The sequence below is a fragment of the Uloborus diversus genome, chromosome 3, assembly GCF_026930045.1.
Source record: "Uloborus diversus isolate 005 chromosome 3, Udiv.v.3.1, whole genome shotgun sequence".
NCBI lineage: Eukaryota > Metazoa > Arthropoda > Arachnida > Araneae > Uloboridae > Uloborus > Uloborus diversus.
Window position 1 is genome coordinate 184207035 of NC_072733.1, and position 24633 is coordinate 184231667.

Here is a 24633-nt window from a genome sequence, read left to right on the forward strand (position 1 = left end):
AAATGGAGCTGCTGTCAGATGAGCATTGGAAGTTGAAAGTTCTGTGGTCTCAACCTGAACCATAATAAATGCTAAAAGCAACTGGTGCTTGTTAAACCAGCCTTTGGGGGCATAAAAAGTAGCTGATAGAAAAAGCATTTTACTTAGTTAAGATCTTTAATAATAAGTAAATAAACAATATTTCATTTATTTACTTATTATTCTCACGATCTAAATCGAAATCCTCCTTCCTTGGGGGCCACACATTCACAAGGTCAACATTCAATTCCTTCTCACAAACAGAAAAAGGATTTTCCATGTAGCATTGCTAACAACAATAACAGATCTGACAGAGTTCAACTTATGGAGAGCCTGCTTGAGGTGTATATAGATATATGAAGTGGGCAATTCCCAACCTCAATCTAATTTAGCCTGTGTGCAACATGAGGACAATCACCACAGCAAAAATTAATCCAAAATTCAAAAAAAAAAAAAAACACTCAATTTTCAGTTGTGCAAAAATAGAATTTTCTTTTACGTGCAAATTCTCACACATAGAATGTTACTTTAGCTACCCAGTGATTAAACAGAATTCTATTTTCGATCAACCACATTACGAATCTTTGCATTAAGAAGTGCCAATTATCATAGTAATTTTTAATTATGGTTTTAAAAAAGTATTTGAATGCACAGTTGAATTTGGTAGACACGAAATGTCAAAAATGCATTTAATTTGTTCACATTATTCATTATTTGTAACAACCATGAATAAGTGATACTATGAATAAACAAGAAATACTTACCTACATTTAAAAATATTTACTGCTAATTATGACCGCTAAAATACCCATTGTATCCTAATTATTAGTTCATTCAGAAAAATTTATATATTTCTTAAAATTTAATGTTTTTGGTAAAAACTGGAAAAGGAAGATGATAATCAACAATTGCAGAACTGGTCATAATCCATAAGGAAAATAAACAGTTTTATCTCCAAACGAAGTGAAATGTCTTTAGGTAAACAAGGCTCTGTTTTACATATAAAAGCTTAAACATTTTCTTCTGGCTACACAACTTCACAAAATGATAAATAACTTCTAAAAAAGAAAAAAAAACAGCATTCAATTACAAACTTTTTCAGAGCAGAAGTTGGGCAATTTTGCTTTTTTAGACGAGACTTTCAATTTAATGCACATATTACGAGTGAATTTTTTTATGTATTAGGGGTCAGTCAATAAATAATGTGTCGGAGGCTATAAATCAGATTTTATTCAACATTCTTCAAAAATACTGACCAAAATTATTTAAACACTTATCCCACTGTGAAATTAGTCGCATGATTCCAGGCTCATAAAAGTCCTTTGGCTGGGCTAGAACCAATTACGCACGTACTCTTTTACATCATCATCCAAAAGAAATTGTTGTCTCTGTAGTGCTTTCTTCAGCTCCCCAAAGATATATGAAAATCACATGGGAGTGAATCTGGAGAGTAAGGCGGGGTGGTTTCAAGGCTTCCCATTCAAATTTCCACAAAAGGTTCATTGTTGCAAGCTGGTCTGAGACACCCGTTGGAGCACACTATACTTGTCAGCCAAAAGCGATTTGCGTCCTTTCGCAAATTGCCTATAGCACTCCTGAACTCTTGACAGGGATACAGAGTGTTCCTTGTAAACTTCTTCTATTTGTCGATAAATTTTACGTTCTTCTTCACCTTTAGTTGTCAAAAAATGCACAACAACCTGTTGCCCTTCTTTAAATGTCTCCATTACGTTTCGCTTTCCAAAATTCATTAACTGAACACGTCGGCTGCTCGGTCTTTTATTTTTCCTCCTTCCTTCTAAATGCAAATTGCCCTCTAGCAGGTGAAATGAGTGCAAATCCTGTTTGCCACATAAGAAAATGTATTTCAAGTCCCTCTGTTTCTTAATGCCACAGTTTAGGCATAATGTCCTCTGCCTCCAGAGATGGATACAAAAGAGAGGCGATGGGTGCGATCGCCCCTCCCTTGAGGGACTCTCCACCGGTACTTTTTCAAAAATGAAATACAAAAAAAAAAAATGCAAATTTAGACGAGTTTCATTGATGTTGGGAGAAGGGAGGTATAGGTTTGGGTCTGTATCCTGGAACTGTTTTGAAATTGAAGTCCAAAAACTCGGTGATCAATATTTTAAAATCAGTATACATAGTAAAAAAGTAAGTAATAAAAATCAATCACCTCTCCCTTGAATACTTTCTGGATCCGTCCTTGTCTGTCTCGTTATTTATTGACTGACACTCATAATTAAATAGTAAACCAAACTTAACTAATAAAGTACTCGTTTTAGACGTGATTTTGTATCAAATGTGGTCCTATTTTGAGAGTTTATCTGTATTTTATTATGGAGTTAAAATTATACTGCATTTTTTGGCCTATAATCCACATTGCAACCACTGGTCCTAGAAAATGTGCTCCAAACCAGTCTGTAACATGCTGCTGCACTTATACCACATACTGATCAATGCAACCGAATAAAACCATATTCTTTCAAAAAAATACATGTGTTAGGGTAGACCGACCAGTGAGAGAACACCACCCAGTGAATGAACAGCGCGTCATTTTTTTAAAAAAAAATAAGCTTCCAAAAATTTTTTTCTAAATAAATTCACTACAAAAGTGTTCTTTATTGATATTCTAAGCTATCTGACCACCTGATTGGTTACTTTGGATATGTATTTTTTTCCTGAAAAAATTTGAAAGTTTTACTGCCGTGAATTGTTCTTTTTCTCTTTCAAAATAATAAGGCTGTTTTCGTGATGGCAATTATTTTGATAAATATTATTTTTATTGATAAATTTTATTTTTTAACTTTACGAAAGAAAAATTAAGTATACATATTTAGGCTATGGATTTAAATTGTTTCAGTCAATGCAGAATGCGTAGATTTTCAGGTAGAGGGGTGTTCAGTCACTGGGTACGAAAAATTGCCAAAACCCCAGTGAATGAACAATGGCCAAAATTTCTTTTGATTTAAAAAGAAGTTTGAAGTTTTCTTTGAGATATTTTAATTTTCGTACTTTTTTGTAATGCAGATAGTTTTATATGCTTATTTATTTATGTACTAGTGGTACCCGCACGGCTTTGCCCCGTAATAGAAAAATTAAAAGGTCTTTTGGTTCGCCTGTATATTTACAAATAATGTTGTTACGGTTCCATGTTATGATAATTTCGTATCTTGCCAATTGGCTTGTGCCCATGTTACGGTTCCATGTTATGATAATTTCGTAATTTACTCGTCCATCTTATGATATTTTTGTTCTTAAAATTGGAATAAAAAAAGAACCACATCGAATTTTCGAAAAATCGCTTCGAGGTGCACACCCCCATGCTACAAACTAACTTTTTGCCAAATTTCATGAAAATCGGCCAAACGGTCTAGGCGCTATGCTCGTCACTGAGATCCTGACAGACAGTATATTTACAAATAATGTTGTTACGGTTCCATGTTATGATAATTTCGTATCTTGCCAATTGGCTTGTGCCCATGTTACGGTTCCATGTTATGATAATTTCGTAATTTACTCGTCCATCTTATGATATTTTTGTTCTTAAAATTGGAATAAAAAAAGAACCACATCGAATTTTCGAAAAATCGCTTCGAGGTGCACACCCCCATGCTACAAACTAACTTTGTGCCAAATTTCATGAAAATCGGCCAAACGGTCCTAGGCCCTATGCTCGTCACTGAGATCCTGACAGACAGAGAAACTTTCAGCTTTATTATTAGTAAAGATTTCATTATATATTTTATAATTTCTTTATTTTTGTCTTTATAAACAATGCACTTTTTACTGAGTTTTATCTTTTATCTATCTATATCTCTATTTGTATATTAAACCTACCTACCTACGTCTATCTTTCTATATCTTTATCTCTCTTGATAGATAGACAGATAGATAGAGAGATAGAGAAATAGAAATATATATACAAAGAGAGAGAATAGATAGGTAGATATGTGTGTATGTTTGTATATAGGTAGATAAATAGATAGAGGAAGATATAGAGATAGATATATAAAAAATAAGAGTTAAATAGATATATAGTTAGATAAATATAGAGATAGAATATGTAGGTAGATAGATATATAGGTAGATAAATATAGAGAAAGAATAGGTAGGTAGATAGATAGATTGATAGATTTATTGATAGATAAATAGATAGGTAGTGGTTAATAGATAGATAGGTAGATTGAGCAATAATATAGATAGCTAGGTAGAGAGACTGATATAGAGATAGATAGTAGGTAGATATATAGACAGGTAGATAGACCGATAGATATAGATTGGTGGATAGATATAGATAGGTAGATATACTGATAAGGAGATAGATAGATAGGTAGATAGATAGATAAATAGATAAGTAGATAGATAGATATATAGATACATACATAGATAAGTAGATAGATAAATTGATAAGTAGATAGATAGATAAGTAGATAAATAAGTAGATAGATAGATCGATAGATAAGTAGATAGATAGATAGATAAGTAAATAGGTAGATAGATAAATATATATAGATAGCTAGATACAGATAAGTAGATAGATAAATATAGATAGTTATATAAATAGATAGATAGATAAATAGATATAGTAGTTATATAGATAGATAGATCTCAAAGAAACTTAGTTTGTTTTTGAATCAAAATTTATCATGTTCATTCACTGGACCAATTTGTGTTCATTTACTGGTTCGAGGTGTTCATTCACTGGGTCTTTGTGCCATTTTTTTTTTAAACACCTAAAAAAGTCGGAAGCGGAACCATTTAAGTTCCCACGACTTTTTAGAGATATTTACATAGATCAATTAAAATGTTTTAGCTATCACAAATTGTATAGTATAGAATTTAAAATTACTAGGATTTTTAAAAAATGAAATAGTGCTTAACTGTTCATTCACTGGTCGGTCTACCCTATTTTGCTTATTTTTTTTAGTGTGTATTATTGAAAAATAATAAGAAATATTGTAAACTGAAATCCTAGTTGTTTAAAGATTGCTGCACAATTACATCAAAATGCCTATGTTATGCATGACACAAGGTGAAGAAACACAAAAACAAGTAAAAAAAAGTATTTAAACTGTAAAAGCTGAATTTAAACCATTTCAAACATTTAACTGTAGAACAATTATTTAATCACTTATTGATATAGTGATATACAATCCAAGCGGTGCAGCCCCATAAATATAGATATTTATGCTAAATTTTAAGCAAAGTTAAATTCATTTTAATCTTCATTCTGTCTGTGAATGTAAGTTGATGAAATATAAATAATATGAGACTGAGGATCTGTGGTGCAGCTCGTATCCAACATGCTATGTTTCCGAAACTAAAATAAAAAAAATAATAATAATAACAATGCTATGTGAAAACTTACCTCTTAACACACCCTCTTAAAAATTTCAATGTCATAGTCTGCGCCATTACCCCCTTCCCCCTCTCCAGTTGGACACCTTTGTATTACATGCAAAATGATTCAAACATAGCTAGTGGGTTCCAGATTAAAATAATACATTTAAATTCTCCAAACTTGGTAGCACCATGCTTATTATCCCTCATAATTGAGAACAATAATTGAATGGGTCTCTAGAAGAAGGAGAAACTTTACAGTGGAGGAAGGGCATATGCAGTGGCGTAGCTACACTTTCTGCCACCCAGGGCAGTTCCTCAATTTGCTGCCCTTTTGATGGGAAATAGCTAATACGTTAAAGAGTAAAAAGTTTAAAAAACTTATTTTTTTCTTCATATACTTTTTTTTGCAGAAGAAAAAAAAAAGGAATTCAGAGCCCCACCGAAAAATTCCACAAGTTAAGTCACAAATCAGAATTTTAGGCAATTTTTAGTAATGCTAATCGAAAAGAGGCTTGGAGCTCCCTCAATATTTTTTTTTTTTTCAAAATCAGTCAGTTTTATCTCTTCTTTAGTGACCTTAGGAGGTTGGGACTTCTCAGCGCAATTTTCCGAAATTAAAGTGTTTTTTCCCCCCTCCCGAAGATAGCTCTCCCATCTTCCCTTTAAACTTTTTGGAAGCAATGTATTAAAAAAACAACGTTAGCCGTTGTTTGGCGTACAATGTTATGAGAGAGAGTTCGGAGGGGGTTTTCCCACCCGAAATCTTTTTCGAAACTGTTGCTCATTTTATGCTCTTTATCACCTTCGTCAAAAAGGCTTTGTGGACTTCCCTCAGAAATTTCTAATAACGAAATTTGGAGCCAGCTGTAATGAAGTTAGGTGATTGCGTGGACATTTGGAGTCCCTTCCTTAGAATGTTTCTGAAATTGAAGTTTCAAAAACCTGAAATTGGGTTTTTGGGGGCATTAGATGAGATGGGGATTTTAAAGTTCGAAGTTGATGTCCTAAATACACATTTTAGACTATCTTTACTCAAGTTACAGGAAGGATCAGGGTTTTCCTGTCCTCAGGAATTTGTTGGTATTGAAGCTTTAAAAACTCAATATTAGGCTAAAAGATAAGATGTGAAGGGATGGAGTGGGCATTTTCCCTTGGAAATGTTTCGAGACTGAAGGCCCAAAACTGCACTTTTGGGCTGTTTGCTGACATTAAAGGATCAGAGGGTTCGGTTGCTCCTCCTGAAAAATGTGACGTTTATTGAGAGTTTAACTTCGGTGGGTCAATATTCTCCTGCTTAAAAACACATTTTAAAGCTATCTTTTGCAACGTTAGACAGCGAAGGAGGAGGGGGGGAGGGAGTTGAAAATGGAGCTACCAAAAACGCTGTTTTAGGATATGTTTGGCAAAGTTAAGGAAGGAAGGGATGATAAGTGGCTCTCCTGCAGAATTATTTCAAAATTTAAAGTCCTGAAAATGCATTTTAAGCTTTGTGACAGTAGGAAGGAGTAAAGGTCTGGGAAACTTTCCTAATTTTAAGTTTTAGAAGTGCAAATTTAAGGGTCTCTTTAGTTTTCAAATGAATTAATAACTCCCTCCTCGATCCGTGCTTGAGAGAATCACTTAATGTTGGCAAACTGAGAAGTTGATACCGCCCCAGGGTACGAGCAAGACTTAGCCCCTCTCCTTCCCTAGATCCGGTACTGCTATATTACTAAATTTTGATGATTCTCTGTTTCACTGATAGAGGACGATAAGATAAAAAGGCCCTTCACATTCGATTAACCAACTGTGATTCATGAGAAGAAAAAGTTATGTATCAAAAATCATTGATTTTGATGGAAATGTGAAAGGCTTTGCCTAGACAACATTTTACTGATTAAAAATATTTCATTAAAATGAATGACTAAATGTGAAACTCATTGTTTAAAGAAGTTTGTTGACATAAAACAGTAATATAAGTAATTATTATTTGAGTTGTGAATAAGTTTTTTCGTAAAATGAACGTAAAATTTATTCTGTAAATGAAACTTTTGTAATCATTGACCAAACAACACAAATTGTTGATACAAGTAATGCTATCCTGAAAATGTGCTAGAAATCACCCATCTTCTGAGACCTCTCTCCTCATACACTTGTTGTCACTTTCCTTTAAAAAAATTATGTTTTTACTTCCTTTTCCAAAAAAGGAAGTATTGTATTCGCGAAAAATTTTGCTCACCCCTGATTGAATGTTGAAATTTTTCTTGAACCCGACCACACGCAGATAAGTGCCTAAGAACGTATAAAACACCCGAAATATCCATTTTGACACTCCCCGAGTTAATTACAATGACTTTTCTCGTGACGTCCGTATGTGCGTATGGTATGTCGCACAACTCAAGAACGGTATGTCCTAGAAAGTTGAAATTTGGTATGTAGACTCCTAGTGGGGTCTATTGTGCACCTCCCCTTTTGGTTGTATTCGGGTGTTATTAAAGGGGTCTTTTGCTCCTTTTTGAGGGGAAATCATTGTTAATTTCGATATATACTCAAGTGGTGTTATAATTTGGCAGACACTTGACGATATATTGCAAATCTTTTGGTCGCCAAGTTGGCGATTTTTTTTTAAAAAATCTGGGTTTCAATTTGGCCACTGGTGGTGATATTTAAAGAGTAACTTATTGAATCACATTAAAATTGCCAATAATGGGAAAATGACATTAAAATTGGTGTAAAAGGAAGTCATGTGATGCACACATCAGCTCGTTTTTTTTTTTTTTTTTTTTTTGGTTTTTAAAAATTAGGTGGTTTCCATGGAACTTTCTTAAAATCAAGTGGTAGCTTCATGATCTAACGAAAAGCTATGAAATGTATCATTTCCTCCGAAATAATTAACCTTAACAGTGAAGAAAAAAAAAACCATTGCCCCTTGACTTTGCACTACCCCCTCCCTCAGTCTGTAGCTTTAGATAAAGAGCAAAAACAAACAATTGTGCTGAGCTGTCCACAAGAAAAACACATGTTTTGTATTTCAGTAATTTTATTATCATAGCATAGTTGTACCAAAACCTTACAATTTAAATAACTTTTTTTTTTTTTTTTGCTTTCAGTAATAGATCAAAAGCATGATTTCTTTATTGGGAAAATGTGATGATTTTTTTCGCATCAAAAAGTGTAAAATTGCCGCCCGGGGCGGACCACCCCCCTCCGTCCCTCCCTAGCTACGCCACTGGGCATATGTGACACTTGATCTTCATTAATATTTAGTCCTTCCTGTCCTAAGAGAAGGGCATATGTTACAAATTAGAAATAAAATGTTTAATTTGTAACATATACCCTTCTTCTAGGGAACATTCAATTGAAATGCAGCTAATTTGGCAATAGAATTCAAAATGACAAACAAAGTGAATTACAGACAATGCAAACGAATCCGAGATCGAGGATTCCTGGTCAAAACATTTTGCTGCCACTAATTTATTCAAAATTGGTTGCACCACTATTTTTGATTGCAGCAAAAAGCAATGAATGTTAAAACCTGGAAAAATTTGCTTACTTGGCTAGGAAGGCTATAAACGGCCATTGTGGATGAAGACGTAGGAGATGCGCTGGACAACGCAGAAGAATATTGCGGAACGGACATGGCATTGTTCATTCCATATTGTCTGCTTTCTTCGCTTTGATAAGAATGACTAAGTCGACTGCCCATAGCCATACTGCTCTTGCTGCAAAGAAAGAGTGACTTTTATTTTCAAACATCAAAATGCACATATAATTTAATTAGAATCAGCATCATTTGAGGTGCTTGAAAAAGGAAAAAAACGTTCAAAACCTGATCATTTGATTTGAATCTGCCAATGAATGATTTTTACTACGGGTGTAAACAATGCAAGACTCAATACTACAAAGAAATAAATTATGTAGACTATGAGCCGATCAAATAAATAATAATGGTATAACAATCAGAAATAATTATCAGAGAAAGGTTAAAATCGAAATATAAAGCGCGTCTGTTATTTAATCACACAAAAATATACAAGTTAAAATGATACGTTAATATACCAAATAGCTTTTTTTTTGGTTAGTGAACCTTACTCAAAATAATCTGCAGCTAATTAATTGAACTGAGTAATCAATATTATTATTTATAATCACATAATAAACAACAATTTATGAGGAACTAGTCTGAAGGAAACGAAAAGGACACAAGGTGTTGAAGAAGTGAAAAATCTGCGCACGATATGGCGTATGGCGTGCTAAAATAACACACCGTAATAATAAGAAAAATAAATACCTTTGTGCTGAACAGTAAAGTAAGAAAAACAACGTTAAAAAAAGCACAAATTTGCCAATTATAGTAGACACGTGTTTTACCGTAATAATCTTTACATATAAAAAAACAAACACCATAAAGTTTAAATTTGCAATTTTTCCATGCTCAATCAAATTACTTGTTTTAAAACAAGTTTTGAAAATGTGTTTGAGTTTCTTTGAACAAGTTTCTTTGAAAAGAAACAACGTACGCACTCTTAATTTTTCTTTCTCCACGCCGCTCTTTGAAGTGTGTATTTTTTATGTTACTTGCTTATTTTACTTTTTACTTGTTTGGTTTTGTTGTTGTAAGTAAACAGTATCACTTCAAGGCCACTGGAAGCAGCTATTCCTACTGAACTGCAGGTACGGAAGAATTATCGGCGCATTTCTATCACTTCTGATCAGGGTTCATACTCAATTTGGATAAAAAAATTCCATGACTTTTCCAAGACTTTTTCAGGATTTCATAAAGTTTTTCATGACCTTGTCACATGAAGAGAATAGTACTATTTAATGTAAAACTTAACAATTTCCGGAAATGGGCATTAGAAAAATTGTTACGTGAGTGCCACTACCTCATTGAAGCACTTACTTGTGACTGAAAAAATATCAGTGCACACTGCAGAAACTAATTATTCTTATTTGTCTTTATTATACAAATTCAAGCAAAAGAAAAAAATAGTGAATGCAACACACTGATGTTTTAATGTCTAACAAATATTTAACAAAATAGGGCCATATAGTAATGCATGGGACAAAAATTGAATGAGTCATTACTAAGTTTCCAAAAATAAATTTAATTCATTGTCCTTTGGTGTCAATAGTGCATCTAATCATCCATGTGACTTGACAGTATATGCGTTCATTAAAATAAAGCCACGTTTTTTCAGTAAATTACTTTTCCTAACCCAGATATTTCAGTTGGCCACCGAGGATCAGTTTTGCAAACTGTATGTAGGGAACTACTGTTTTAGAGTATTAGAATTCCCCTATTTCTATGTTCTATTGCCTGTCTAAAGTCTTCATTTTCTAAAGCCTTCAATATATTAAGATAAACTTTGGGTAAATTTAATAATGAATATTTTACAAGTAGTTGAAACAAACTTGGATGCAATTGAATTACTCTTTTTTAGAGGGCGCGCCAAAATCAAAAATGTGCAAGTCCACTACTACAGAATACAAAATATAAGAAGTGCTGAAAATAATGGTGGATTCAAAATTAGTACCGCCCCAGTAGTAAAATAACATTACAAAAAAAAAGCGAGCGGCTGTTACAGAAGCAGATGAAATTGGATTTCAAAACTCGGATTTGTTTTTGAGATCGTTCAATTTATATGCAATATTACTAAATCACTCAATATTTCTAGCGCTCTTTTAGCTATTGTTACTTTTTTACTGCCCAAGACATTTTTCCATGACTTAAAATAAAATTTCCATGACTTATATTGAAAATATTAATTTTCCATGACTTTTTCAGGTCTGAAATTTGTTTATTTTTTTCCATGACTTTCCAGGATTTCCATGACCCGTACGAACCCTGTCTGATTTTTAACGATATCAGACCAAAAACGGTTTGAAACAAGTTGAATAATTCTAATTTTTAAAAATTTTATTAAATTCGTAAGTGATTGAATCTAAAAGCAAATGCCTTAGAAAAACATCTTTTTCTTTTTTTTACATTAATTTATATTCCTGAAATTCAAGTTCACGGAGGTGTGAGTCACTTAGTTTTTCAAACAAAATCTATCTTCTTGGTTTTCAACAAAAAATTCACAACTTCTTTATGGTTGAAAATCATGGGAAATAAAATGTGGTGTCATTATACAGCCACGTGTTAATGAGAAATGGCGTTTTGTGTTTAGGTAAAGGAGGTGAGAATTTGTGTGACATGATCCCTTATCCTACTAAAACGAACTAAAACACAATAATAAACAATTAAATATACTTAAACAATTAGTATTTGAGACACCTTGTGAAAGGAATAACAAATAAATAAATATATACTTTTAATTAAACAAGTTATTAAGCAATATAAACATTGTAAGCAGGTTTTTATAGATATATTTTTGATGACATTAAAAAGCATTATTAAATGAATTGTTCCTTAAAAATTTTAAAGTAAAAGGCGTGTGACAGAAAAGTTACACTTTTTGTAGAATGACCCATATATGTTTTAATGCAAGAGGAAAAAAAATCATGTTAAAATAAAGGATTAATAATACTATATAGATTACTACTTTGTCTATAACACTATCACTGCATTTTCTAACGTCGTGTGACCAGTGGCGCAGCCACGGGAGGGGTTTTGGGGTTAAAACCCCTCCCAGAACACAAGCACATTCATTTCCTCCATTAAGATCAAGGGAAAAAGCAGAGTATTTGAGCTTTTCCAAGCGGAATAGGTTTCAACAAAATATTTTACTGCTTTTAATAATCGGGAAGCAGTCAGAATTTACTTTTCAATTCTTAAATATAAAAGTTGTATATTATGATGAGCACCCCACGTCCCCTATGGTATAAGATAGCTAAAATGGTGTCAATAAAGCTCTACATGGTATCATGGTACCTCAGGACTTCCATCTCTGCACAAATCCTTTTTAGGGACATCTAGAGAGAGGAAGCCTACCGCACCTGATTTTCTGAGGCTTTTAAGGAATTTTCATCAAAAGATCGAAACCGTTAGTAGCTAGCATTTGACATTCAAAAATACATGAATGTATTTGAGGAGGAGCTTTTAAATAATCTCGCAAAAAACACACAAAAAATGAATATCAGATTAAAGTTAAACTAAATTCTGTGCTTTTTCCCACTTACTTCGTTTTATAGTGACATCAATGCGAATTATTAACTGCTTTTAAGAAGTTACTTAGAACGAATAATTACTAATCTGTAGAAATTCTTTGTTATTGAATAATTACGCATTGTAAATGAATGGGAAAGAAAGCAACAATTTTCAATTTTGAAAACCATCCTAGAAAATATTTCTGGCTGCGTCACTGCGTGTGACACGAAAAATTGTTCATAATTATTTTAAATAACCAAATCTCATTTAGCAGAGATTTTGTAAATATGTATCAACATGTTTAAATCTAAAGGTCAAGTTTTGTTGGTCTCCTGACAGCCATTTTTAAGTGTTATCTTTAATCCGGAATTTGCGATTAAACGAAGCAGGTCCAGTTACTTCCAGAAATCGAAGCTTGATAGCACAATAGCAAAAAATAGTTCATTTATAATTATGACTCTTTTTGGTTATACTCAGGGGCGCCCCGAACTTAAATTTTTAGGAGGGCGGAAATTTTCATTTGCCGAATGGAATTCCAAATTTTGCAGAATGATAAAATGCGGGAATGCACACCTAAGTACATAAAATGTAAAGGGGCATTCGGACATTATTGTAATACTGTAGGTATGTTTCCAAAGTTACCGAATCGTCAGACAGGCTTTGACGAATAAGGAATTTCTTGCGAGGTCACGTTGACCTCCCGTGACCTCCCATCGGGGTGCCCCTGTATAGACGGTCTTTGATAACATGCAGTGTAAGCAGGGTGTAAAATTTACACGGAAGCTCAGCTCCGTCACTTCTTATCAGTTGTGAATTTTCTCAATGTCAGCAGAATTCAGACTACTACACTTCGGGAAAAAAAAAAAAAAGAAAAACTTCAGACGGCAGGGCTCCTACACTTCTTTTTGTTAGCAATTGAGAACTGACTGTAAGCATCCACAAATTTTAGGATAATCTTTACCTTATAGTTATTTTCCCTTCAATGCTGAATGAATTGTATCAATGTTTTCTTCAGCCACTGGTGTCATAATTAAGCTACAAATTTTACAAGTCATTCTTTCAGCCTTAAATTACAACAACTAAAATATTGTATGCAAAGGTATCGTTGCAAAAACATTTGAAGGCGTTGTTATTAATAAACTACATATATATATATATATATATATATATATATATGTAGTATATATATATATATATATATGTAGTATTATATATATATATATATATATATATATATATATATATATATATATATATATATATATATATATATATAATATTTGCACTACTTTTTCATGCAAAAAATCTTCCATTCAATTTTTCTGGGTTAAAATAAAGAAATATGAGATACAAAGATGCAAAAAAAAATTTCAAGGATAACTATAAACATATTGTTAAATCCATTGAAGCTGTATCACTATCGTGAACCCCGAATAATTTCACTATCTGCATCAGTATTTGGTTCGGCGAAGATAATATTCATCCCCAAAATTGCCGCGGCATTAAAAATCGTTATAACAACTAATCTAAGAGGATCTATTTCTAGAAAAATATTTTCTGGACTATTTCATATGCTGGCCATTTTTAATCACTACTCAAAACAAAACGAAAGTTCTTTACAACGAAAGTCGAAGAGATAAATAACAGTAAACAGAAAATATTTTTATTACATAATATTCATGTTTATTACTTATAATATTCATGTTAGAATTTCATACGCTTTTAACTGCTAAGACTATGGATTTACAAGTGTTTTAGCATAAGTTAAACGGTAAGTACTTAGTACATAAAATAATCAAATGAATAAGCGCAAAATTAAATAAATACAGAATATCATAAATAGAACAACTAAAAAACGTATTCAAAAAAGTTGGTTTAACAAAGCATCGGAGTTTAACAACGACGTAGAAGCAGTTCGCATGACTTGCAAACGAAAAGCAAAATTTTTTACGAAAACCACAGCCAAATTTTAGAAAAAAATCGGCATAAAAAATGACTGAAGCGGGAAAATTCTGTCACATTCAAAATATAGAGGTTAAGGCCATCTTACCGCTTTGTCCAACCAGGAAAGTTCGTCGGACGAAAAATCTTGAAGTATAAAATCTAGAAGGGGCATTCCGGATGTTATAGTGCGCGCAATGCCAGTGACCATAATATCGGAAAGGATTGTCGTCACTGCACACGAAACATGAACAAAAAAGAGCTGAAGAATAAGTGAGACTTCGGTTGTTTTGTGCAAACAGGTGGTCTAGCACCCATCAGGTTATCAAATCTTATCTAATTCGAAAAAGTAAATGTTATCACTAAACAAGACAAAATAGCGGTATTTTCAAACTGGAACGATTACTTCCACGCGTTGCTCTGATACAACATTAAGAAAATAAGTAAGGCGAAACGCTTAGCATTTTAAAAAGTATGGAGGAGTTTCCATCAGGAGCTTTTTGCCGTTAATTCTTTGGTAAATGTGAGCATTAAATGATGATGATAAAACATTAAGAAAGTCAACATTTAAACAGTAAGTTTAGATTTAGATATCAAATATTTATTAAATACTCAGCACATGTAAAATACTTGAACTACCTTTTCAGATTAGATTAAAATATTTTAATAACTTAATTTTGTTTGTGTGTTTCCCCTGTTAGGGTGAGTAGTTTATATTTAAAAAAAAAGGTATTTTCTCCAGTCAAGACTGATTTTATAGTATTTTTCTTTCTCTATGAGACATGTGATAGTTTGAAAAGTAAATTTACTTTTAAACAGTAGCTTTACATTTAAATATCAAATATTTATTAAATATTCAACTCATGTAAAATAAGAAAACTATCTTTGCAGATTAGGTTTAAATATTTTTATATCTTAGTTTCAAGTGTGTAACTCCCTGTATGGTTATGTTTACGTAAAAAAAAAGATTATTTCTCTCGTCAAGCTCTATGAGGTCTGGGATAACACGTACACATGCCTACATGTAATGAGAAGAGACATTAGGTATCATTGAAAAAAAAAAGCAACATTATATCAAAACTTGCCGAATACGGACTTTTTCGGGAGGTAACCTCCTCATCGAGGCACACATGCCTGGTTTATTCATAAAACATCAAATAATCCATTTTTCCCCCTTAAGTCAAAACTAATTTTCAATGATGAATTTTATTTTCTACCTTATCTGTGGCTCGTCAAAGCTAGTTATAAATGACGATGTGTCTCGACTAAGGATGCTGAACTAAGGGGATGGGGTAAGAGCGCAGACTATGTTATTGAAATTAAAATTAAATTAATTTAAATATTAGGCAGTCACAATTTTTTTTTTTTTTAGAGAAAGAAAAGCGCATCAAATAACTATGAGTATGCCAGCCGCATAGTTAAATATTGTACATAAAGAGCAGGACGGTAATGTAAATAAAAGATAAATAAATTAATTTTGAATACATATAAAAAAGGGTCGCTTGTAACAGTTCGTATACGTCTCTGATTTTTTTTTTAAACAAGTCATCAGAAATAAAATTAAAAAAAAAAAGCCCTTGTAAAAGGTAATAAAGCAACATTAAAATGCCTTAGTGCAAAAGAGTAAAGAATATAGGAAACATATAAACTTGAAAAGCACAACATTTGCAAAAGAAATTGCATACACGTGTTTTGGAGGAACAAGGCACCCCTACCCCCCTTTTTCAACGCAACAAGATGAGTTATGGGATGTCAAGAGATCCGACAAAAGCCAAAACCCCCGAAGCAAGAGACGCATTTTTTCTTTTTTGCAACATTTTGAGCTTTTTTAACGCTATCAAAACGCTGTTTGGTGGCTGGTCCACCAAAACAGTGCGTGTACGTGGGGGGGGGGGGGGGGGCAGAGGAGATGTGAGGAGGGGGAAGATAAGGAAGGAGGCGCCACTAAAGTTAACTTCTTGGGAAAAATTGGGCAATTTTATGCCATTATTGATTCAATGCCCTTCTCAAATAAATTCGGTACAGATGACCCCACAGTAGAATCCCTCCTTCCAATTCAAAATTCCACTTAATTTTTCCAAAAATAACAAGAGAAAAATATAAAACACACACTCTAGTCACATGTGAATGCATCAATACTATCACTATCCGATAATTTTGAACTTAAAAAGCGGATGGGGCAATGCCTCTTTTCTTTTGAAAGTGAGGAGGCAGTCGCTCCTTGTCCCCCGTACGAGCCGCCCAAGACGTTGTTTATATATTTTGAAACGGCTAACAAGGGTTTGACACATTCTAGAAACATTCACCGTGTTTTCATCACAATGTTTCCTCCCATCACTTTCGCTTTCTTTAATTCCTAGCAACCGATACTAAAAACACACACGTTAAGCAGGGTGATAAATCTAACACCCGAGACCCCCACCCGAAGAAAAGAACCGCAAGAATGACAGAGAGCGTCAACAAGGTCAGGCGCACTAACCCGCAGCAATTAAACGTAAACACACCGTTAAATCGGCAAACACACCGCGGAAGTGCTGCGACACAGGGGACTTGCGGGATGAATTTGTGCAGTCAGTCCTTTTTAGCGGGCTGAAGAAGATGGTACCCGATGACATCCATGGTTGCGTTTCCACCCGGACGGACAGCGAGCGATGGATTGAGGCGTGTGAAAGTGTCGGTTCCCGCCTGACCTTGAACTCAGGCGTGGAAAAGGATGTCTAGTAGCAAAATGCTCTTTCGCTCTGTATCAGAGATGCTGGGGCTTGTTAGAGATCTTCGTACACAAGTGGTCGCTCTGGGATTACCTGCCAACCGGTGCCGCGATGTAAAATGACACTGACATTCCTCATGAGTGACGTGGAATTTGCACCTTTTTGCCAACTCAAGTACATTGAGACATCACACATCAGGATCGTATACAAGGGGGGGGGGGGTTCTTAGGGTTCAACACCCCCCCCAAGAACATTTGAGTTCGGAATAATATTTTTTGGAAATTTTTAAATATAGACGAACATTTAACTGTCAAACCTAACTTTTCGGGGGGAGGGGGGGTCTTAGGGTTCCCCCCCCCCCAAAAGTTCGGTTTGACAGTTAAATGTTCGTTTACATTTAAAAATTTCCAAAAAATATTGTTCCAAACTCAAATGTCTTTTGGTGTATATTAATTGCATAAAACTTCCATAATAAATAACCCGACGGTCGACTTTAACATTAGCACAAATAGCGCAAAGATCCACATGCAAGTTTTTAAACCCTCCCCAAAATTATTTTTCTGGTTACGGCTCTGTCACACATTGCCTCAAGAGTAAAACGTATTGAATATTAAATGAGGCAATGATACGAGAATTTTTCATCTATTTTTTAAGTTTTGGTTTTCGAAGACGAATACCGAGCTGAGTTATTTGTGACAGGTAACGCCCGAGGAACACGATTAAGCGGTCCCGTGTTCTTTGAAACAGTAATGTTCGATACTACAAAAAACGGGGTTCCGTTTCAAGTATCACCCCCTCCTATATACCTTTGAACTAATTAACCCAGGTCCGTCATGTCGAACCTTTTCCGGGGGGGGGGGGCAAGCAATGCAAATGTGATCGGAAAACCACACCCACCTATGTGTAAAATCATTACATTTTCAAAGCCAGGGGGAAATTTACCCCCCCCCCCCTTCTCTGATCACCCTAAATGACTGGCCTGGTTTAACTCTCTATTTTATCAAACAAATGAACTTATTGGAAATAGTTTTGTATCAAATAACAAATGAAGAGAATAGGAAAGAAAGGTAAAATGTCAATTTTTCCTGCGTTCAAGAAAATCACGCTTGAAAGCTCGAAACCCCAGATCCTACTCTCTCTCTCTCTCTCTCCTCCTTTCTTACTTTTTTTTTTTAAATAGAGCAGTAAATTTTACTCTACAAACACTCAGTGTTGCCATATTGAAATCAATTTGATCAAAACGATGGACACTTGGCCTTTCTTCCCTGCACTCTTTCAAAATATACGAGTATTTTATTCTTGAACATAAGAATTCCTCTATAATTGTGTAGTTTGAAATAGTGCAATTCGAGGGAAGGTGTCATATTCTTTGGACACTTTAGTATGGCAACTTGTATTTTATAAATTTAGGCAATATTTTTTTAATAGTTTACTCAAACTTTTAAAAATCAAAGTTCTTCAAATAAAAGGTTTACCTAGGTGCAATGAATTAAAAAAATGTAATAACATATGTTGTTGTCCTTGTGCCAGCTCGGCATTTCCAACTGTACCGTAATTTGGTGTGAAGTCCGAATACTACAGCACACACATGCCATAAGGAGCCTTTTTAGGGTAGTCAACCATTCACGGCATAACAACACGTTCACACAGAGAAAGGACAAAGACAGGAGTTTGACCTTTAGCAAAAATGCCATGAACTTAAATCTATAAAAAACAATCTGTATTACTTATGATGAAGCGAGCTCGGAAACGTCCGTCAGTCAAATCTTTCTCGCAGAACTAAAAAAGCCCGTCAAAAAAGTACACGTCGCAAAACTCAGTACCCTGAATCACGACAAAAACCAATGCAAAATGTTAGAGATGAAAATCAAATTTGCAGAATTAGTAAACAAAAAATTCAGGCAGTGAAAACGCTACCAGTTCCAGATCGTGTCGCACGCAAGTAACGTGCAACACGATCCCAAACTGACAATATTCCAACTGGTTGTTGATATGGTGAATTTAGATTACTAGTCATGTGTTTAGTGACACTCCCAAGGTTAAGACAAATCGATTGACGTTAAGAATCATCAAAATTGGCCAAGGCGTTTAGCCTCTACAACGCCACATAGGATCAAACATACATACAAACATGCATAGACTCATTTTTAACACATTACCCTCTTTTGCTTGGCGCACGTGCAGTCGAAAAATACGGCAATTAAAATTTTATCTTTTTTTTTCTTTCTTTTTCAAATCTTTTTTTTTTTTTAACTTCAATTTACCACAGTATAAACTTTTCCTTTTCTCGCAATCAAAACAATCAATTTGCTTATCTAGTTCGCGACGAAATATTCACGATTTTTTCTTTATCCGAATCATCTAGGATTTTTTTTTTTTTTTTCTGCCTGATGGTATCAAACTTTTTTTTTTTTTTTTTTGTAAATAATAAAATTCATTTATTTCATCTTCTTCCTGGTACGAGAGTAGATGTTCAGTTACAAGAACATCGAACCACATCTGATCAACTGACTGGTTAAACTTTGCGAAAGGAATTTCACCGATCGGGTGACTTTTTTTTCGCCCCTTTTAAACAAAATAAAACTTTACGAGCAATGAACAGGGGCGTGCACAGGGAGGAAGAAGGGATACCTGTTGGCCCGGGCCCGAGCCTGAAGGGGGCTCAAAACTTTTAAAATGAGGGGTGAAATTAAGTAGGGACGTGGGGGGTGAACAATATGGAGGGGGGCCGTAAAAATCACTTGACGGGCCTTGTGAAGGGCTTCAAAATTTCTGTGCATGCCCCTGGGCATAAAAGGTCGGTTGTTTAAGTCATTGTAAGGTATTTTCTATGATTTACTTTCAATAGCATTTATATGTAAAGAAAAGTAATTATTATTATCACTAAACAAAATAAACAAAACCTTTGAGGGAAAAAAAATCACAAAAAAGTAGGCAAAGTAGTTACAGCTCCCCCCCCCCCCCTCCCAATCAAAGTAAAAAATATCGTGTAAAATTATGATATTGGTCTTATTATTACTGTATTATATCGCATCAGCCCGGCATGCTGCAGAATGTGGGGTTCACCTGGGTTCTAATAACATTGCGTGGTCTATTCCTGCATACCGGTAAAAAACGAGGTCAGAAAATTACACTTAATAAATTAAACATACGTTTAACTTCTAAAATACTATACGTATTATCTTATTAACATTAATGAACGGTTAAATTTCATTAAAATTTTCAGAACAATGCTATTTTTTTCATTCTGATAAGAAAAATCTTATCACGAACTAATCACGAATAGTTTTATATTGAAATTAAATTAAAGCGATGCAAATATTTGTAATTTGATTGCTTCTAAATCAATCATTTTCATTTGGATCCCACAAACAGAATCGAAATTAAAAGATACAGAAAAAATAACAAACTATACCAATATCCCGCGTTAAATATTTGTATTCTTGAAAAAACAAATTTCTTCAGACTACCTTTTTCTCTTTTTGTTGTAAAATGAGGCTAGGTAATTATCCCCATCCAGCATGCCGGTCAACTTCCCCTATTTCTGGCATGCCGGTTGACGCGGCGTGATACAGTACATTATCAAAATTAAAGTTTTTGGTATTATTATTATTTGAGCAAAAAATGTGTTTAAACAGGTGCTGGTAAAACTTCCAATGGACCGGGTACCAGTCCGCCGGAATAGCGGTTGAGAACCCATGATCATTCAGTTGAGCGCTTTGGCTATTTTGCTGAGATAAAAAAAAAAAAAAACAGCGCATCGGAATTAATTATTAAGTTTTCGCAGACGATGCATATTTTTGCTTTATTTGTATTTTGGAAATGATTGGTTTTGATCATGTGGACTGTTCCTGCACAAACTTAAAATTAGAACCGTCTATTTTAAGAAATTGTACAAAAACATGCCTGGCGAATTTATTTTAACTTAAATGATTTTTCTCTTCTAAAGCTCAGTTTTATGCATTGATAATAGCGTTCCATCGAACTCCGCAACACGTGACCTTTGCCTGACCTTTCAAGAATAGATCATACCAGACATTTTTTTTTCATCCAACCAATAATACTATACTTAAACACATTAAAGGGGGAGGGGAGATACTCCTATTACCGAAATAAAAGTGTGTCATGCGCCTCAACTTTTAATAAGAAAATAAAGAACGATGCAATGTCAAAAGCAAGTTTAGGGTCTTGTTTGAGGCTCAAAAAATGTGAACAGTTCACAAAAATTACGATCGCCAAATCTCTTTATTATATTTTGCAAAATCATCAACTGACTACGATTCAGGACCGACGAAAAGGCCATGTCAGCCTAATCGGAAACTAGGCGTCCGTCCCTGGAGGGGGTGGGCCAATCGGAGTAGCAGATTTTTGGCAAGTTTTTTTTTTTCTTTGGGGGGGGGGGGGGGGCCGACGACCAAATTGAAAGGGGGCTCACCTTGGCTCTCGGCGGCCCTAACTAAAATTGCACAAACACGCAAATAAATTCAAGATCGTTAAAACACATCACTGGGGAAAATGTTGTCTTAAGCAATCACCTCAAATATTTAAAAAAAAAACATAACACAAATGCAAATTATAATATACTGTAGTTTATGCATATGAAAAGGGTTGTTTTGGTCAAAAAAAAAAATCCCTTCAGAAAGTATTTTTGATCAAAAAATCCCCTCCAAAAGGTATTTTTGATTTAAAAAAAAAAAAAACCCTCCAGGAGGTATTTCTGACTGTGCTAGTGATTGCACTTATTGCATTTTGATCTCACAGAAATCGTAATTCGTTCTTTGTCGTTACTTTCGCGACCGATTTTATTGTTTGTGATTTTCGTGACCTATATAATAAAAACAATCAATTTCCTGAGTGAGTAAATTTATTTAAAAAACATTTTTTCACACCACTTAGAAAGAGTGTTTAAAGGAATCCCTTGGTTTTGTTTTTTTTTTTTCTGTTGAAGGGTGGAAGTTCGACAAACCATGCATAATTTTGGCCATTTTTTTTAATCATCACATTAATGGAGGAAGCAGATGTCCATTGTCCCACATAACATATATAACATATTACCACTTCTAATGTATACGCTTCTTCTTTGATATGAACGGGGGGGGGGGGAGTCACACTTGTCATCAACGTAGGAGATATCGTCACCCGTGAACAACGACTACATCAGAGACCCTTTTGTAATATTTTTTTTCGTTGAGAAGAGAGTGAGCTGTAGTTCAATGCACTATAGTATCGTAGTCCGTTTAATTTGAGTTCATTTCTTACTTCAAACTTAAAATATTATGAACTTTTCAAAATTTTTACACCTTGTTTTTCTAAAATAATTAAGGCCGGTAAAAGAGGAGATTCGTTTAAACGGAAGTCGGTTTACTTGAATCTGAAAAAATAAAAGCAATAAAAACCTCAAATAGCCAAAAATGAACATAAGTTGCTTAGGCGAATTCACTCTTGAAAAATCAATTAGAAGCACTTGAAGGAAAATGTTTAAGCTGGGGATTTCGCTGGTAAAGGTTTCCGCCCCAATCTACTAATTTCATGCAAAAAAATAAATTAAATAAATGAATGTTACACATAACTCGTTTTGATTTGTATTTAACAACATATCTAACAAACTCCAATAAAACATACAGAACGACTGCATAGAAAAAAAGGAGCAAGATACGAAATAATTTTTAAATTTGCTATAAAAAAAAAGTAGTTGAAATTTTTAGAATAAGGCCAGTTTAATTAAAAATAGAAAATAGGAAACACTAAAACAGAGGTAAAGCAACAAGCAAAAACACAAATATTTGAAAGTAGTACTTACAACTTCACTGCTGGTTCCTTAAAAATCGGTTTCCATAATTTGGGGAATATCCATGCAGAGAGAAAGTATCTGTATAAATGTATATGGGTACTTTGAACAGAAAATGGCCTTTTCCATCTGAGATAAGCGCCGTAATCGCGAGCATCAAGAAAAATGAGAAATTTCATTTACAGCTTAAAATTTCTACATAAATCTTTCAGATTTCTCTAGAGAGAAAAAAATAACTTGCTGACAATATGCTTTATCAAACGTAAGGTCAATATCTGAGGTTACATAGAGTTGGTTATAGATTATGTACGAAGGAAAGATGAAGATGCATATAATATTAAAGTGATAAGTGAGCGATTATGTCTTCTTTTTTTTCCCGTCGAGTTCGATGAGCTGCATTCCACTGCAAGATCGAAGTTCTACATGAAAAAAATAAATAAATAAATAAAGCTCCGAAGACTAGCTTTTGTAAACCATCACCAAGCTTGTAAATTATCTCATAGAACTCATCAGGAAGGAAGCATTCATATTTTCAATAATGATCGATATGATACTGGAAAAAGACAAAAAACTAGCCATGCAACTGAGATTTGTGATGAGGTTTTTTTTTTTTTTTTTGTCATACATTATGCAAAAAAAAAAAAAAAACTTTTAAATGTGTTAAAAATTTCTTTATGAAAAATGTACTCATATCAAAAAATGGGAAATTAAAACGGGCTCCTGATGTGATGCACCTGACACTGACATCACAAGACGCTTTTGATTTCAATACGCATAGCTCGTAAATAAGGTACCTATTAAAATAGCAAGTAAAATTATGAATACATTAAGGGAATGTCCAAAATGATGTCATATTTTTTATAAACTTTTTGACCCCCCTCCCAACATTGTCGCTGAGTGTCAAACTTCCCTACAACGACCCCCCCCCCCCCGTAACATGTCACGCTATTCTTCATTATCATATTTTTATAAAAAATGCGTCATGTCACACTTCTTGTTACCTCCTCACCCTCCCTTGTCACAATTTCATCAACTCTCTTGCTCCCTCAAAGCGTAACATCATTATTTGTGGACAGCCCCTTAATTAAAAAAAAAAAAAAAAATGTGAATAACCTCTGCGTTGAAATCCGAAGAAGACAATAACGAAAGGTGATGTATATAATAAATGAAACAATACATACAAAACCTCAAGGAAACTAAAAGGAAACCGCCAGCAAAGACTTTAAATTATGAACGATGAAACAATAACGAAATAGGTGACGATAATAAACATTCAAATACATTTTAACATTAATATACGGATCATTCTGCATAATTAGTAACTTTTGAACGAAATTATTTTTCAATTTCAAAAACTCTTGTTTTCTTTGTTTTTTTCATTCCTACATGAAAGTATTACCTACTAGAAAGTTACCATAAACAATGGCCCAGCTAAATTCCAATTATTTTACTCATACATTCAAAAAAAAAAAAAAAAAAAAAAAAAAATTCAAAAATACCTTGCTCATGGAAATAATAAAAAAAGAAAAAAAACTTTGGGTGCTTGAAAATAGAGGGCAATTTAATGACAAGGTAGTAATTTTGTTAATTGTGAAAACAATGAGCTATTTTAATGATTAGCGTGAATTTAATGTGAAGCTCTCTTAATTAAAGTACGATTTAAATTTTAGACATCCTTTTAGTTCGAATTTGTGTTAAAAATGGTATAGTATTATGTATTTCCAAATTAGTATGTTTGAGAATATACTATTAATTTG

General features: G+C 33.8%; 1 protein-coding gene across 2 annotated transcripts in view; it reads right to left on the minus strand.

Moving 5' to 3' along the window:
* Positions 1 to 24633, minus strand: part of LOC129218432 (recombining binding protein suppressor of hairless-like) — a 110218-nt gene that overhangs the window by 42177 nt on the left and 43408 nt on the right. Inside the window, exons 1-2 of one of the 2 annotated variants that reach the window (XM_054852691.1) lie at positions 13398 to 13504; positions 8897 to 9065 (exon numbers count right to left, since the gene is read on the minus strand). In XM_054852691.1, coding sequence (XP_054708666.1) covers positions 8897 to 9055 — 159 coding nt within the window. In that variant the 5' untranslated portion in view covers positions 9056 to 9065; positions 13398 to 13504. Of the gene's footprint in view, positions 1 to 8896; positions 9066 to 13397; positions 13505 to 24633 lie in introns of those variants that run through there. The other variant, XM_054852690.1, reaches the window with a different exon arrangement.